This window comes from Acipenser ruthenus, chromosome 18 (assembly GCF_902713425.1).
Source record: "Acipenser ruthenus chromosome 18, fAciRut3.2 maternal haplotype, whole genome shotgun sequence".
Classification (NCBI taxonomy): Eukaryota; Metazoa; Chordata; class Actinopteri; order Acipenseriformes; family Acipenseridae; genus Acipenser; species Acipenser ruthenus.
The window spans coordinates 29,376,855-29,390,793 of record NC_081206.1 but is presented as its reverse complement, the minus strand read 5'-3'; the positions used below and the strand labels follow the sequence as shown (position 1 = coordinate 29,390,793).

The 13,939-nt window shown below is 41.1% G+C and overlaps 1 protein-coding gene across 12 annotated transcripts in view; it reads left to right on the top strand.

Annotated features, from left to right (window-relative positions):
• The window catches only part of LOC117973897 (apoptosis-stimulating of p53 protein 1-like), a 43,130-nt gene extending 29,277 nt beyond the window's left edge, over positions 1–13,853 (top strand). For 4 of the 12 annotated variants that reach the window (XM_058991912.1, XM_058991908.1, XM_058991918.1 and 1 more), the window contains 13 exons: positions 618–792; positions 2,062–2,258; positions 2,638–2,802; positions 3,349–3,541; positions 4,888–5,049; positions 7,375–7,523; positions 7,812–8,337; positions 8,719–9,488; positions 9,744–9,881; positions 10,224–10,375; positions 10,881–11,047; positions 11,414–11,613; positions 12,389–13,853. In XM_058991912.1, coding sequence (XP_058847895.1) covers positions 618–792; positions 2,062–2,258; positions 2,638–2,802; positions 3,349–3,541; positions 4,888–5,049; positions 7,375–7,523; positions 7,812–8,337; positions 8,719–9,488; positions 9,744–9,881; positions 10,224–10,375; positions 10,881–11,047; positions 11,414–11,613; positions 12,389–12,430 — 3,036 coding nt within the window. In that variant the 3' untranslated portion in view covers positions 12,431–13,853. The remainder of the gene's footprint in view (positions 1–617; positions 793–2,061; positions 2,259–2,637; positions 2,803–3,348; positions 3,542–4,887; positions 5,050–7,374; positions 7,524–7,811; positions 8,338–8,718; positions 9,489–9,743; positions 9,882–10,223; positions 10,376–10,880; positions 11,048–11,413; positions 11,614–12,388) is intronic. The other 8 variants (XM_058991909.1, XM_058991919.1, XM_058991911.1 and 5 more) reach the window with 8 other exon arrangements.
• Positions 13,854–13,939: the final 86 nt, after the last annotated feature.

The following is a 13,939-nucleotide window of genomic DNA, read 5'->3' as shown; positions in this document are numbered from 1 at the left end:
TTATTCGTTCACTGAGTTTTTTTTTTCTAATCTTGGGAGGGTTAAATCCTGTGCTTCCCAGTGTTTGTTTTTTGGGGAAATGTAGTCATGGAGGGTTGGGATCCATTTTACAACAGCAGGAAAGGGTTGCAAGCAGCAGGAAATCAGATTGGCAGGAAGTAGAGTGGATGTATTGAGAGTTAGTGGCTCAGTCTGAAGTGCGTAGTGTGTACGTGAAGCACGAAGGGTAAGCATAACAAAGATTTTTGTGAAGGTGTTTTTTTTTTTTTTTCTAGTTTGTGTGTTTTAATGTTTGGCAGGGAAAACTTTTGAACTTTTATGAAGTACGTTTCCTGGATTTATATTTGGTTTGGAGAGTTTTTTTTTTTTTTTTTTTATTGGTATGATTTTACATCGGACGACCGGCTATCCTTAACTTGTGAGACAGTTTGTTGTTTGGTATTTTGGGTTCTGCATTGACATATGTAGACCTTTGTTGGATTAGCAGAAGTAAATGGTTATTTTGCTTAATTTGGGTTTATTTCCGAAATTTGTTTGCGTGGTGAATTACTGTGAACCTTGTAGACGCAATATGACATTATCAATCAGGATCACTCTACTCCCTTTTTATATTCCAGGAACAACGTCTTCGGTACTTGAAACAGCAGGAGCGGCGGCAGCAGCAGTCCATTTCAGAGAGTGAGAAGCTTCAGAAGCTGAAAGAAAGAGTCGAAAACCAAGAGGCCAAACTGAAGAAGATCAGAGCGATGAGAGGACAAGTGGATTATAGCAAAGTCATGAATGGCAATCTGTGTACGTACACTGTTCTATTGAACACAAACATTTCAGTCTTGAGAAATGGACGAGAAATTCAGTGCAGTTTATCTTGAAGGGGTGGGGGGGGTAAAGTTTGCGATTTTTGAGACCTGTAGTTTTGCGATGGCATGATGTCTTCTGCTGGGGTAGCTTAGCTAGCAAACACTGATCTCGAGAGCAGACATCGAAACACAACTGCTGGAGGGGAGTGTGCTGCTGTTTTAAATCCCTCCTTTCCCAGCAGGTTATAAAGTGCCAGAAAGATCAAGCAGAATGGCAAATAGAGGGTATGGAATAGTTTTTATTACTGAACTAGTAAAGTACTGTATACAGTTTCAGCATGGCTTACTGAGCTGTGCTGGGAAGCATAAAAGTGTTTCATGAAAAGGGCTTTTTATTTCTTTTCCCCAGACCTCTTAGGGGAAAGGGGGTAGCTACAGCTGTGCTGAGTACAATCCCAGCATTACTCATAATCCCTACATCTCTTTGTTTTACTTTGATTCAGATCCTTCCTCTAGCCACAGCTAATGAGGTCTCGGCGTGTTCTATTCTTAATCTCATCTCCGTGTGTGTATTTTTGTTTGTGCCTAATGTTTTTGAAAGATCATATAACTTTATGTAGCAAGGTTTGTGCATCCAGAAATACCTGGGAATTGTAATTTGAAAACCAAAATGCAGTGTTGTCCAGGTATTTATGTTCAGGATGCGGAAGGAGAAGCCTGGTGTATTTAAAAGCCAATGCTACTAGATACTGAAGGAGATCTGTACAGACAGTGCCTGTTAATAGAGATTCTGCAGCTTTAAGGGATAGAACATCAAAGTTTTAAGCTTTTTACCCTCCTAAAAAGTTTGTTTTGTCAGCTGCTTGGTCCCAATCTCGTATCTATTGTGTTTCAACCCTTTGACACAATACTGTATTTTGTTAGTGGTTATCAGGATTTGCACAGAGAATTGGGCTGGGCAGGTTACAGCTAGAAAGTATCCACGAACCAAAACAAGAGTTTTTGTAGGAATATATGAATTCACTATAGAAACATGAGCGTGCAAACCATGATGACAAAAAGCTGCTGTCGTTCAAAGGTGTTTCGGTAAATGCTCTTGGCAGACAGACCAAGCAAAATGTCCAAACATTGTGCTTACTGATTTTCTCCTTTTTGCGTCTCAGTTATCAATATTGACCTTAGATTATTATCAAAGCACTAGAATCCAGTGTTTTTTTTTTTTTTTTAGCTGTTCCATGTTGCATTCTAATTCTGTTTTTGACAGCAGCGGAAGTGGAGCACATTAACGCCATGTTTCAGGAGAAGCAGCTCGAGCTGCAGTCGGCCGTGCTGAAGGTGGACCAGCTGAGCCAGCAGCTGGAGGACCTCAGGAAAGGGAAGCTGAGTGGATTCCAGTCCTTCAATGGGCAGGTGACGGGGGCCGCAGCACTGGAGCTGAAGAAACTCTACCAGGAGCTGCAGGTACAGTACAGCGCTGCTGCTCAGGAGATGGGAACGCTTTAGGGTTGCAGTCCAGGGAATATTTATCAGTATTACTCAAGTACGCTGTAAGTAACACAAGATTTTTTAATTGTAATATCTTAAATGCACTCTATGCTTTACTGTTATTTCCAGGTGAAGTAGCCTCAAAAATTATACAGTAAAAGATTATGTATTGGAAGGGGATTTGTAATAAATTGATCAGTTTGTATTAATCCCAAATAGCCATATTGGGCAAAAACAGTTGAGGTGTAGCAGCTCAGTAGCTGCTTATTTTTATGAACTTTAAAAATCTGAAGCATTTAGGTATGAATGGAGCCGTTTGAGTGACTTGGCATGTATGGATTTTTGTGGTGCTCAGATCCGCAACAAGCTGAACCAGGAGCAGAATAGCAAGCTTCAGCACCAGAAGGAGGCTCTGAACAAGCGCAACATGGAGGTGTCCATGATGGACAAGCGCGTCAACGAGCTGAGGGACCGGCTCTACAAGAAAAAAGCTGAGGCACGTCAAAAAGAAAACATCCCTGTAAGATCAGATCATTCAAGAGCTGGGTTTAATATTCCTTAAAAACATTTTCTGTCCCTCTACGATACTGTCTCCTTAATATATTGAGCTTTGTGAAACTAGATGGGTATCTTTAATTAAGCGTATTCAGGGGTCAGGATACATTCTTCAGTTCTATGTGGTTAGTAATTTGAGGAGGTTTCAATTCTACCCGTTCCATTAGTAAATGTGCTGTTACAACTGTTGCAACAACCATGAGGACTAAAAGCTACTGTTGTTCAGTGGGATTTGATTGAATTTAGACAGTGCTCTGCGGGAAAATAATTGCATTTAATAAGTTGAAATAAGTAAAATGTGTGGGTTCTGGACCCACACTGTGTAGTTTTATGACTGTAAACTAGCTTTTGCACCTATTATTATGAATACACTAATACTGCTAATCAGGATGAAGTTTTTTCACTCCATTCAGTTTTGTTGTCCTTTCTTTGTTGATTTTGTTCCCTTTTTGTTTTTGACTTCCTCTATGCATGCTGTTCAGTTCATCCTGGCTTTCTCTTCTTCCTATAGTTAAATCGGATTAACGGGATACCCTCTCCTCAGCCAGTCCCTGCTCATTCAGGCCGTGTGGCGGCCGTAGGGCCTTATATCCAAGTCCCTGCTCCTGGCAGACCCGAGGGGAGCTATCACATTCCAGGAGACCCAGTCAAGCCGCAGTCCCTCACTGTCTCGGGCAGCACTAGCCATGCCAGATCAAAGTCAGGTAAGTCCTGACGCTTCTTCAGAGGCCTATTGCTCTTCTGTACTCTTTGATCTGCTATTTAGTTTCGCTTGTTTCATTTGTTTATTTATTTATTTAGCTAAATGCATGCACCTGACTAAATTTGTGACACAATCTTAGTGTGTATGTGTTTCTCTCCCAAGAAATGTAGCTATCTGTTTAGGTTACGTCCATATATAATCTTGTATTTCTTCTAAAACCAAGGCTATGAAATGGCAGTGTATTTAAATCTAGATTTACACCAGGAATATTTATTTGAGATTGCAAGACAGTTTGTGGTAATGGAATGTGTATGTATTGGTTATCTTAGCTACACTATTCTTTCATTGTAAGTGACTGCTTAGGAGGTAAATACAGCTATAGCAATGTACATGCATTGCACATTTAGCCCCATTTTGAGTTCCATGTTTGAATTGCAATCTGGCAGATGAGAGTTGGACATATAAAATTTAGGTCATTCAAAAGAGCGTCCATCTAACCTGCATGTCTGCCAATAGAGCCTTAGGGTAGAGTGAAGCAATGGAACATGTGATGCTGGTATAAAATCGCAAATACAGGGGTCCAACTACTGCAGATGGTGAACAAACAGCAGTCACATGGAAAAGCACTGCAGAGAACAGAGGATGTACTGACATAGTACATCCAGAGAATGTACTGACATAGCAACACTGAGTAAAAACGTTCAGAGAGATTCATGAAGGAGTTCATTATAGTTGCAGAATAAATATCCAAGAGTCTCAGGATCACACTGGCCTGTCAATGGGTGAAATAGAATTGCTGGTAAACACAAGTGTCTGAACATACCTTTGATCCCCAGGCACACCCTGTTTCTCATTGTATTGTAATGCGGGCTGGTGTATTTACCGTCATTGCATTTCAGTTTCCACACTACTGTGAAACTTGTTCTCATGAAATAAGTGTGCAATACCTGTAATTAAAGGTGGATACCTTCAGCTCATCATGATGTACAGTAATTAAGGATTTTTTCAAAGACAATTAATCATAAAAGCGTTTGTTCTCATTGTAATAGAAGCTTGCAGTTGGATACTGTGTACGGTGTAATGGGATGACTGTCCCTGTGTAGTAACTTCATATTTTAAAGCTTGAAATAATGTTCGATTTCTGCCTACAGTATTCCTCTTGTTCCATGCTGTTTTTTGTATTGTCATTGTCTGTTCTTGCTGTGTTTTTCATTGTATTTTTATATCTCTTTATTATTTATTTTCATCCTGTCCTTTTTTTCTATTTCTTTTCTATTCTTTTTTTTTTTTTTTTTCTTCGTGCCTGGCCCCTGGACTGCTGGCTCTGCCATGGCTTCTCTCATGCAGAGACAGACGGTCGATGGTTGAAAAAATCTCCAGGTACCTGGAAGGTTTCTGATTTAGACATCATAGTGGATCCTGTCTTGTCAACTCCCACTGCATATCTGCAGTCTCCAGATCACAGATATACCCACATGGCATCCTCTTCTCTGTCTGACACACTGTCCTGTGAGTCTGCAGGTTCACATCTGGGTGTAAGGGGAAGTGAACCTTTATCAGGCATAAGAAACAGATTCAGACTGCTTGCAATAAAAGCTGCTGAGAGTCTGGGCAGGGGGTTGCTAGGTTAATACGCTAGCCTTTATAGGTCACAAGATTACATTTGTTATTTGGTGGTGTTAATTTAGTTCTTGCTGATATATGCACTGCACTAAGCTTGTCTTGTTTGTTCCTGAATTTTGCTGATAAGGTTCACTTTACAATCCTTTTCTGTTTTGTTTTTTTTCATTCGGAGTGTGATCTGAAATGCAGTCACATTTCCATTTGGAAAGTTTAATCATAGTAATGTGCTGAGTCTGTCACTCACTAACTTGCTTCCACATTCACACAAAAAGTCAAAACCAGATCAGTGTGCCACAGTAACACACAGCTCCAGCATGTCCAGTTTAAGCATTCCTTCCTGTCTTATTGCTTACTTTGCTGTGGGCAATATCAGCTGGGAAGAAAAGACTTGCGAACTGCACTTTGATGCTTTACTGTCAGCTCTTAAACAACACTGTTTGTGAATGTTTCTGTAACTCACCAAACATCCCTGCAAGGCCGCCTCTTTACCCATAAAGATAATGTGCTGCTTTTGTTTTTTTACTTTTTTTATGTATAGTAGCATATTAATAAAATGACTTAACATTTCCAGTAGTTTTAATTGCGTTGTGGCACATACAGTTAGCTTCTTCCTTGAGGGTAATCCAAGGAAATCTCTGTTGTGGTGGACAGCACAGAACTGTTTTACTGAAGAAAAGATTTCTTTAAATGGGCCAGAGCTTGCAGGTGTTTAAAAACGTGACCCGAGGACCACGTGTGTTTCATGAGGAGACTCCTTGGCCTCCTAGTGCTGGGATGCTGTACCCCAACCGGAGTGGCACACACGTTGTGGTTCAGTGGTGGTGTTTTTTTTTAGTTTGACGTTCTTCTAATAGAAACTCAAACACTGCTTTAGATATGCTTTGTGATGTACGACGATTTCATTCTTAGTTTGTTTAAGGAATGTTGCCCACCTTTAAAACACGACTACTAAATACAGGAAGCAAAAAGGAGGCAGCATTCATTCAGATAGACAATGGACCTGTAATGTTTCTTAGGGTTACTGTCCAGTGGTTATGGAGTTAATTTATTCTACCTGGCTTTAGAAAATTTGGCTTTATGTATTTGTAGTTTATAGTACTAAGGCAATATAGTTGGGTTTAATGGCATAAGACTTGTCAAATGGTACTCTTGTGTGGTGTTGTCTTGCGCATGTGATTGAAAATCACAATTCTATACAAGAGGAGCACAGTAATCCGATCCACCGCTGCTGCCCTCTTTGATAAGAAATCGGCCTCCTCCCCCTTTTGCATGAAAGTTTAATAAGCAGAGTGGTAATTGCCATCTTACCTCTAATTGGTACACTGTAAGCAACATGTCTTCAAATACACACATGCTTTATTACTTAGGCTGCTGGGTTAGAAAAAACAAACAAGGAAATTAATGTGATTTATCATTAATAAATCTATTACTATGAATTTAAATTGTGCTTGCAGTAAGAAAGATTTGTTTAGGCATATTGGCTGTGTTTTTAGATTCTGATTGATCTTACTGAATTAATGCAATCTGTACTCATTAGTGTGTGTGTGTGTGTGTGTGTTTGCAATCATTTATTTCTTATTAATCAGTAATTCAAACCTGTTCATCAACAATCATGTTAGTGGAAGCTTATCTGCAGTACCGTGTTTGCAGCACAAGGAAAGATTCACAAACAGAAAAAGTTTCAATCATGTGGAAAACATTTGCTGCCTTTTTAAATAATCTTGAGTCAAAACCCTAAGCAATACATAACATATTGAGCAACTTAATGCTGGTTTTGTACTTCTGTAGAATGATGAGTCAAATCTAGCCTTTGATTTGGCTCTGAATTGCAAGAATATTTCTAATTTAATGACTCTCTAACAGTTTATTCAGGCTATGGTTTATTAAATTCAAATGAATCATTTGTATTTAATTAAATGCATAAAGATCTGTTAAGTCTTTTTCATGGAACAAACTAGATGAAGTGGGTCCTCCCTTGGCAACAAGACCATAAATAGGCTTCTTCTATCTGCATGCAATCGGGTTAATTCTGCTTTAATGATGATTTATACAGTTAAGCTTATGAAAAGAAAATCAATTGTTGAGTTGGGGAGAAATGAGGGTCAGCCTGTTAACAAGATTTCACTTAAGTTACAACGTGTTCCTGTCAGAAACTGTCTTGAAAGAACAATGATTTTATAAAACGAATAAATGTTTGTCTCTTTTGTTTAGCTAACGATGCAAACTGGCCCACCCTTAACAAGCAGGGGTCCCTCTCCACAATGAAAGGATCACACATTGACTGGAAGGAGTCCAGTATGGACACGGCTCTCAAAGCTGGGCAGAGTCCGCCTGTACCCAGCACACAAGCCAGCGAGAAGGTAGGCAGCTTCCATTCACTTCCATTTCTACTCCTGCTTTGCTAACGTTTTGTACTGTTAAGTATTTCATAATTGCAAATATTTCTTGAAAGAACATCGCTACACTAAATAAATGATATGTACTGTATTGGAAAGTGTTACCACTCCAGAATACAATGTGAATCTGCATTATTTTCAAGATGTACCCACATCATAATTTATAATAATAAATACAAATATTAAATATAAATATATTTGTTTGTATATATTTATATATTCATGCCAGTTGTGGTTGTCATTCATCTGTAGGGTATAGATCCTGGAAAGGTACCACCATATGTGCCTAACGTACCTAAACAGCTGCAACAGAATTACGGGACCTACCCCAGTCCTGTCCTAATGGGGGCCGGTTCTACAAGCTCTCTGGAAAGAAGAAAGGACGCCAGTCTGCCGAGACCCGGCTCGAACCCGCCCAACTGGCAGAGACCCGGCCCTCCGGGACCATCTGCGACCGTCTACCAGCCCGGGTCCGGGTCTTTGCCTGGGTCTTCTCAGCAAATTCAGCACAGAATCTCGGTGCCGCCGAGCCCCTCCTACCAGCCAGGCAGCTCGCCCGTGTTCCCACCCGGGGACAACAGACCTGATCCTCCGCTAGCTGTGGCGGTCAGACCTTTCCTTACAGACAAGGGCTCCCGGCCTCAGTCTCCAAGGAAAGGTCCCCAGACAGTCAATTCCAGCTCTATATACTCCATGTACCTTCAGCAATCTACGCCACCAAAGAGCCATCAGCAGAACATCTACAGCACCTTAAGCAAAGTACCAGCAGTCAAAGCAGGTATGGAGATAAATGTATGTTTGGTTTTGATATATTGCTTTTATCTGGAACAGCTCAAAGGGAATAACCTAGATCCATTTGTATCCATGCCACAGCTGGGATTGTAGAAACTGTGTCAATTGTACTAATAATAAGAATCTTAGCGTATTCATCGCAGCATTTTGCGACTTGTAAGGAATCCATCAAAGCACTTTGCCAATGCAATCAAGTTGTATAGAGCTGGCAAGGTAAGGTAGCACAGGATGGAAGCATGTGCTTCATTTTATTAAACAGTCAATCTTTTGTATTATTCAGAATAAATGTTTTTAATTAATTTTTTTGCTGAACAAACCATGGTCATGTCTCTTGCTCACTTTGTCCATCTTGTTCATTCTTCTGCAGTTTATGGAAAACCAGTGTTGGCACCCAGTTCGGCCCCCCCGTCGCCACTGCCTTTCCTTCAAGGGCCGCCCTACCCCTCACCTCAGCCTCCGTCTCAGGAGGACGGTGCAGACCAGGAGATTGAACTGGAGAACCCGCTCCCTCCTCCCCCCGGAGAGGGGAACCACAGCGTGGACAACATCCACCGGCCGCTCAGCCCCACCAAGCTCACCCCCATCGTGCACTCCCCCATGCGCTACCAGAGCGATGCCGACCTGGAGTTTCTGCGGAAGAAGCTGGCCAACGCCCCACGGCCGCTGAAGAAGCGCAGCTCCATCACGGAGCCTGAGGGACCCAGCGGGCCCAACATCCAGAAGCTGCTCTACCAGCGCTTCAACACGCTGGCAGGGGGCATGGAGAGCACCGGCACCCCCTTCTACCAGCCCACCACAACGCCCGACTACATGGGAGGGGTGCTGGCTGACGTGGACAACGGGAACATGCCGGAGCCGACCGCAGTCATCCTGCCGCCTGCCAGCCAGCTCCCCTCCCCCTCCCCCTCCCCGGAGTCACAGCTCCCCTCCTCGGACGCCAACGACAACGATCTGCTTTCACCTCCCACGGAGGAGCTGACCACCGACGATGCCAACCAGCCTGCCGGCACCACCGAAGACAGTAACAACAACCCCGCCACAGTCCCCGAGCAGCTGCCCAGCCCCATCCCCGAGGTCAGCTCTCCAGAGGAGGCTGATGACCTTCCCCCGCCCCCGGGACTCCCGCCACAGCCCCCTGTGAGTGAACAACGCATTGACACTACCTGGTCAACCCCTAGAAATTTAACAACGCATTGACACTGCCTGGTCAACCCCTAGAAAAGTAATATAGAGGTTTATAGTGAGCACCATCCCCCCCCCCCATCTTACTTATTAACTTCAGTGCCCGTAAAACAGATTAGTGTTATAGAGCTTGAAACAGCCTTCTGGTGTAAGTTTGTTTTGCTTTCTATGAAACTGCTTTTAAACTCTACCCCCTAATTGGAACTGCAGGTAAAGCGTACCAATTTAAAGAAGCCCAATTCTGAGCGCACTGGCCACGGACTGAGGGTGAAATTCAATCCCCTGGCTCTTCTCCTTGATGCTTCCTTGGAAGGGGAATTCGACTTGGTGCAAAGAATTATCTATGAGGTAAAGTCCTGCAATCACAATTGAAACTATTCAAAAAAAAAATTGAGCAATATACAATTACTTGCTATTGCTGATTTAACTCTTTTGGCACAAAGTTTAATTGCAAAAAGTCAACATTACTGTAACTAATTACAATATTTTCAGTGTGTTATATGGAGATGAGTCACACAAATGATACAGGACCGGTGGGCTAGCTGGTCGGCTGTATTGAGTGGAGATATTTCTCCTGGATCTCTTCACAGGTTTGCAGTGTTCAGTGTTAACACTGGGGACAGGCCCTGATTGTGTGCATTTATCCAGTAGGCTTGGTCTTCTCTGAACACTTCTTCTTTTAACTCGTAGTTGCTGTGCTCTTCCCAGGTTGAAAACCCCAGCACCCCTAATGATGAAGGTATAACTCCACTACACAATGCAGTGTGTGCGGGTCATCATCACATTGTGAAATTCCTGCTGGATTTTGGAGTAAATGTCAATGCTGCTGACAGTGATGGATGGTGAGTTTTTGTCTCAATACAGAAAGCCTGTGCATCAAATAATACACATACTGTGTATGTACACCAGACAGACTGTATGGGGAAAAATATGACAGGTAGACAGGTATTCATTTCAGTTCACTTGATATAACTTAATATATGTTTTGGTTAAGAAAAGACCATTCATTTGACTAAACCATGCATTTAGTGCACAATGAGAAGAATTATGCCCACTAACAGTTGGTTTCCAGTTAGCGTTGGGAAAACTCTACAACTGACTTATTCTTTTTGTGTGTGTTTTATGATGAATGCAATGGGTTTTTTTTTTTTTTTGACACATTTGTAAACTGGAGGAGTTTGAAGATTAGATACAACATATGAATACATAAATAGTTACAGTGGGCATGCAACTAAAAACATTATTTTTTTTGTAAAAAGCTAAATACAGGGGTTTGATGGCTTTTGTCTGAGTACCAGGTACTAGGTAGGACAGAGGTTTAGTTTGAATTGCTTGATTTTCTTCCAGGACACCATTGCACTGCGCTGCTTCTTGTAACAGTGTTCACCTCTGCAAGCTGCTGGTTGAATCTGGAGCAGCGATTTTTGCTTCGACTATTAGTGACGTGGAAACGGCTGCAGACAAGTGTGAGGAGATGGAGGAGGGCTACATCCAGTGCTCCCAGTTCCTCTATGGTAGGCTTAACGCAACTGTCAAGAAATTTGAACTGAAGTCCCTTTTTAGTTCTGGTAGGAAAGTGGACACCAGAGGCCTTTTATTAGTGCATTTCAGACTGATGTTACAGCCTCAGGGAGCACTTTCTACTGCCAGTAACATTAGCAATAGCCCCTGAGGTAATGTATATGATTTCATGCAAAAAGTAGTTTTTTAAAATCTCTGATAACCCTTCAAATCAAGTCATAACTTAAAAATCACCCTTCCTACAGCTAAACCCGAGATTATTTAATTGTGCAATAATCATTTTCATATATCCGTCGTGCATGATTTGCAAGCACAGTCTCTTTTAAAGCGTTGTTTTGATGTTGCTCTGCTCCTCTCAGGAGTACAGGAAAAGCTGGGAGTGATGAACAAAGGCACAGTGTACGCGCTGTGGCAATACGAAGCCCAGAACAATGACGAGCTCTCTTTCCGGGAAGGAGATGCCATCACCATTCTGAGACGCAAAGATGACAGTGAGACCGAGTGGTGGTGGGGGCGCCTCAATGACAAGGAAGGCTATGTCCCTCGCAATCTGTTAGGGGTGAGTGCTGTGTATTATATTTGTTTAGCCTCTACTGAGGTAAAGTGGGTACAGTTGCTGTCCAATACTGCCCTACGTAGTTAGCGTTTGCCATGATATTGATGTTTTTGTTGTCTGAACTGATGTGTGTGTTTTTTTTTTAAATACCTTATGAAACTAGCATCTCAACATCATATACTGTATGCGCTATTCTTACCCAAATATTTCAATAGCATTGTGTGTGTGTCTCTCTCTCTCTCTCTCTCTCTCTCTCTCTCTCTCTCTCTCTCTCTCTCTCTCTCTCTCTCTCTCTCTCTCTCTCTCTCTCTCTCTCTCTCTCTCTCTCTCTCTCTCTCTCTCTCTCTCTCTCTCTCTCTATATATATATATATATATATATATATATATATATATATATATATATATATATAATTATAATTATACACACATTACAATTCAGAATCCACACATGGAGCAGTTATATTTCTGTGGCTGCCTGACCATTTCTGATCCTATTTTGGTGTGTTCTGTTGAAGATTAAAGCTTGTGGATGAGGTGTTCTTTTGAAGGTTAATTTTGAGTCAAGTCATTAAGCTTATTTAATTGATGCCAGGCATCACAGGTTTGTTTTGGGTTTTTTTTTTTTTACACTATCTTAAAGGATGCAATGAACGGTAACTGAAAGCCACATTTGTTTTTGTTTCTTAACTCAAAGCTGCAACGCTTAAGAGTTGACTTTTTAGACAGCATGGCTTTACCCATTCATCAAATGTTTTTTTGTTTTGGTTTTTTTGCAGCTGTACCCAAGAATAAAGCAGAGACAACGTTCCCTGGCATAAAATCCAAGTAGCGTCAGAAACGACTGCAATTGTCATTGAAATAACTGGAATTGTAAAGAGTACACACTGGAGACATTCTCTTCAAGAAACATCTCGCCAGGAAACAAAATAGCTGCTGTCATTTTCAACAAAGTGGTGCTGTTCTCCTGACCATGGGCAGTGTTTTAAAACAAATCACTTTATAATTCACAGAGAACTTCTCATTGCAGGTTTTGTTTTGAACACTAAAGTTTCTGGCAAGCGTATGTAGGTGTTTTTTTTTTTTTTGTTGTTGTTTTTTTTTTTAAACATATACAGAATCCGTTCAGTTGAAGCAGTGCTTCAGCATTAGGCAGACCAGACTTTGAAGAGTTGTGTTTGTTCTGCTGCATTAGGTGTCTGTCTGGTTTCAGTGCTGTTTTACTGAAACCCCAAAATGAAAGAATTTTGCTTTTAAATACTGCCCAGATTCTCTCAAAGGAACACAGAGACTGCCCTGATTGGGGTAAAAGAAACAGGACTGTGCAGGTGAGGTTTAGGGCTTTTGTGACTTAGAAAAGAGGGGTAAGGTAGTCTTAACACAGTATTGCTATTTAATGGTTTCAGTGTAAAGCCAAGTAAGCATGTTAAACATGGCTCATTATTTTCAAAATGTAATGTTCTGAAGCTAAGTACGTTGGAGGATCGACTTGCTAATGCAAGACATGGAGTCTTTTTTTGATATCCGGGTAAGCTATAGCAAAGGCAGGAAAGAATGAATTGATGCATGTTTGATTGGGTGACCTTGAGGAAGGTAGACAATTGGTGAGTGATTGCAGTATGTATTAAAGCTGGATTTTAAAAAAAAATGTTTAAAAAGAATATGAAGAGGAATAGATTTTTTTTTGCCAGATAGTAAGTTTGGGTGCTGTTTATTTATTGGGAGGACTGGGTCCTCTGAAGAGAAGTGGGTGTCAGAGGTAAAATCAAAAGAATGGGAATGTAGAGTAGTTTCTACAGAGGTCAGTCCCTGTGTTCCTAGTAATATCAATGTTAGGGGATTGATGCAATAACTATTTAACACTTTTGTGCAAGAGAACAGAGCACTTCTAAATACAGCAAATAGTTCATGCTTTTATATAAAAGACTGTTTCATGGATATTTTCCATATGAGCTATACAATTGCATTTTTCAAATGTCTGTTCTGGAACAGCCTCTGACTTGCTTTTTCATCTTTTAAAGTCTTGTGTAATTTCTACCCATCCAAAGCAGTGCTGTAAACAGCTTAACCACTGTAGAGTATCAATGTAAATATTGTGATAAGTATCAGAAGTGAAGAGGTGTTTGACAATGGATCTGCTGTATGAATATGTAACTGAACTGCAGTTTCTGTATAGCATACAGATACACTACTTAAGTAACATGCAATGTAAACGTGCACAATAAAGCAATGCCGTGGCATGAATGTTGGTATCGCACTGTTTGTATTTTAAAATCTACCAGGACAAGGTAAACACCCACGCATTGGTTAACATTTAAATAGAACAGTAG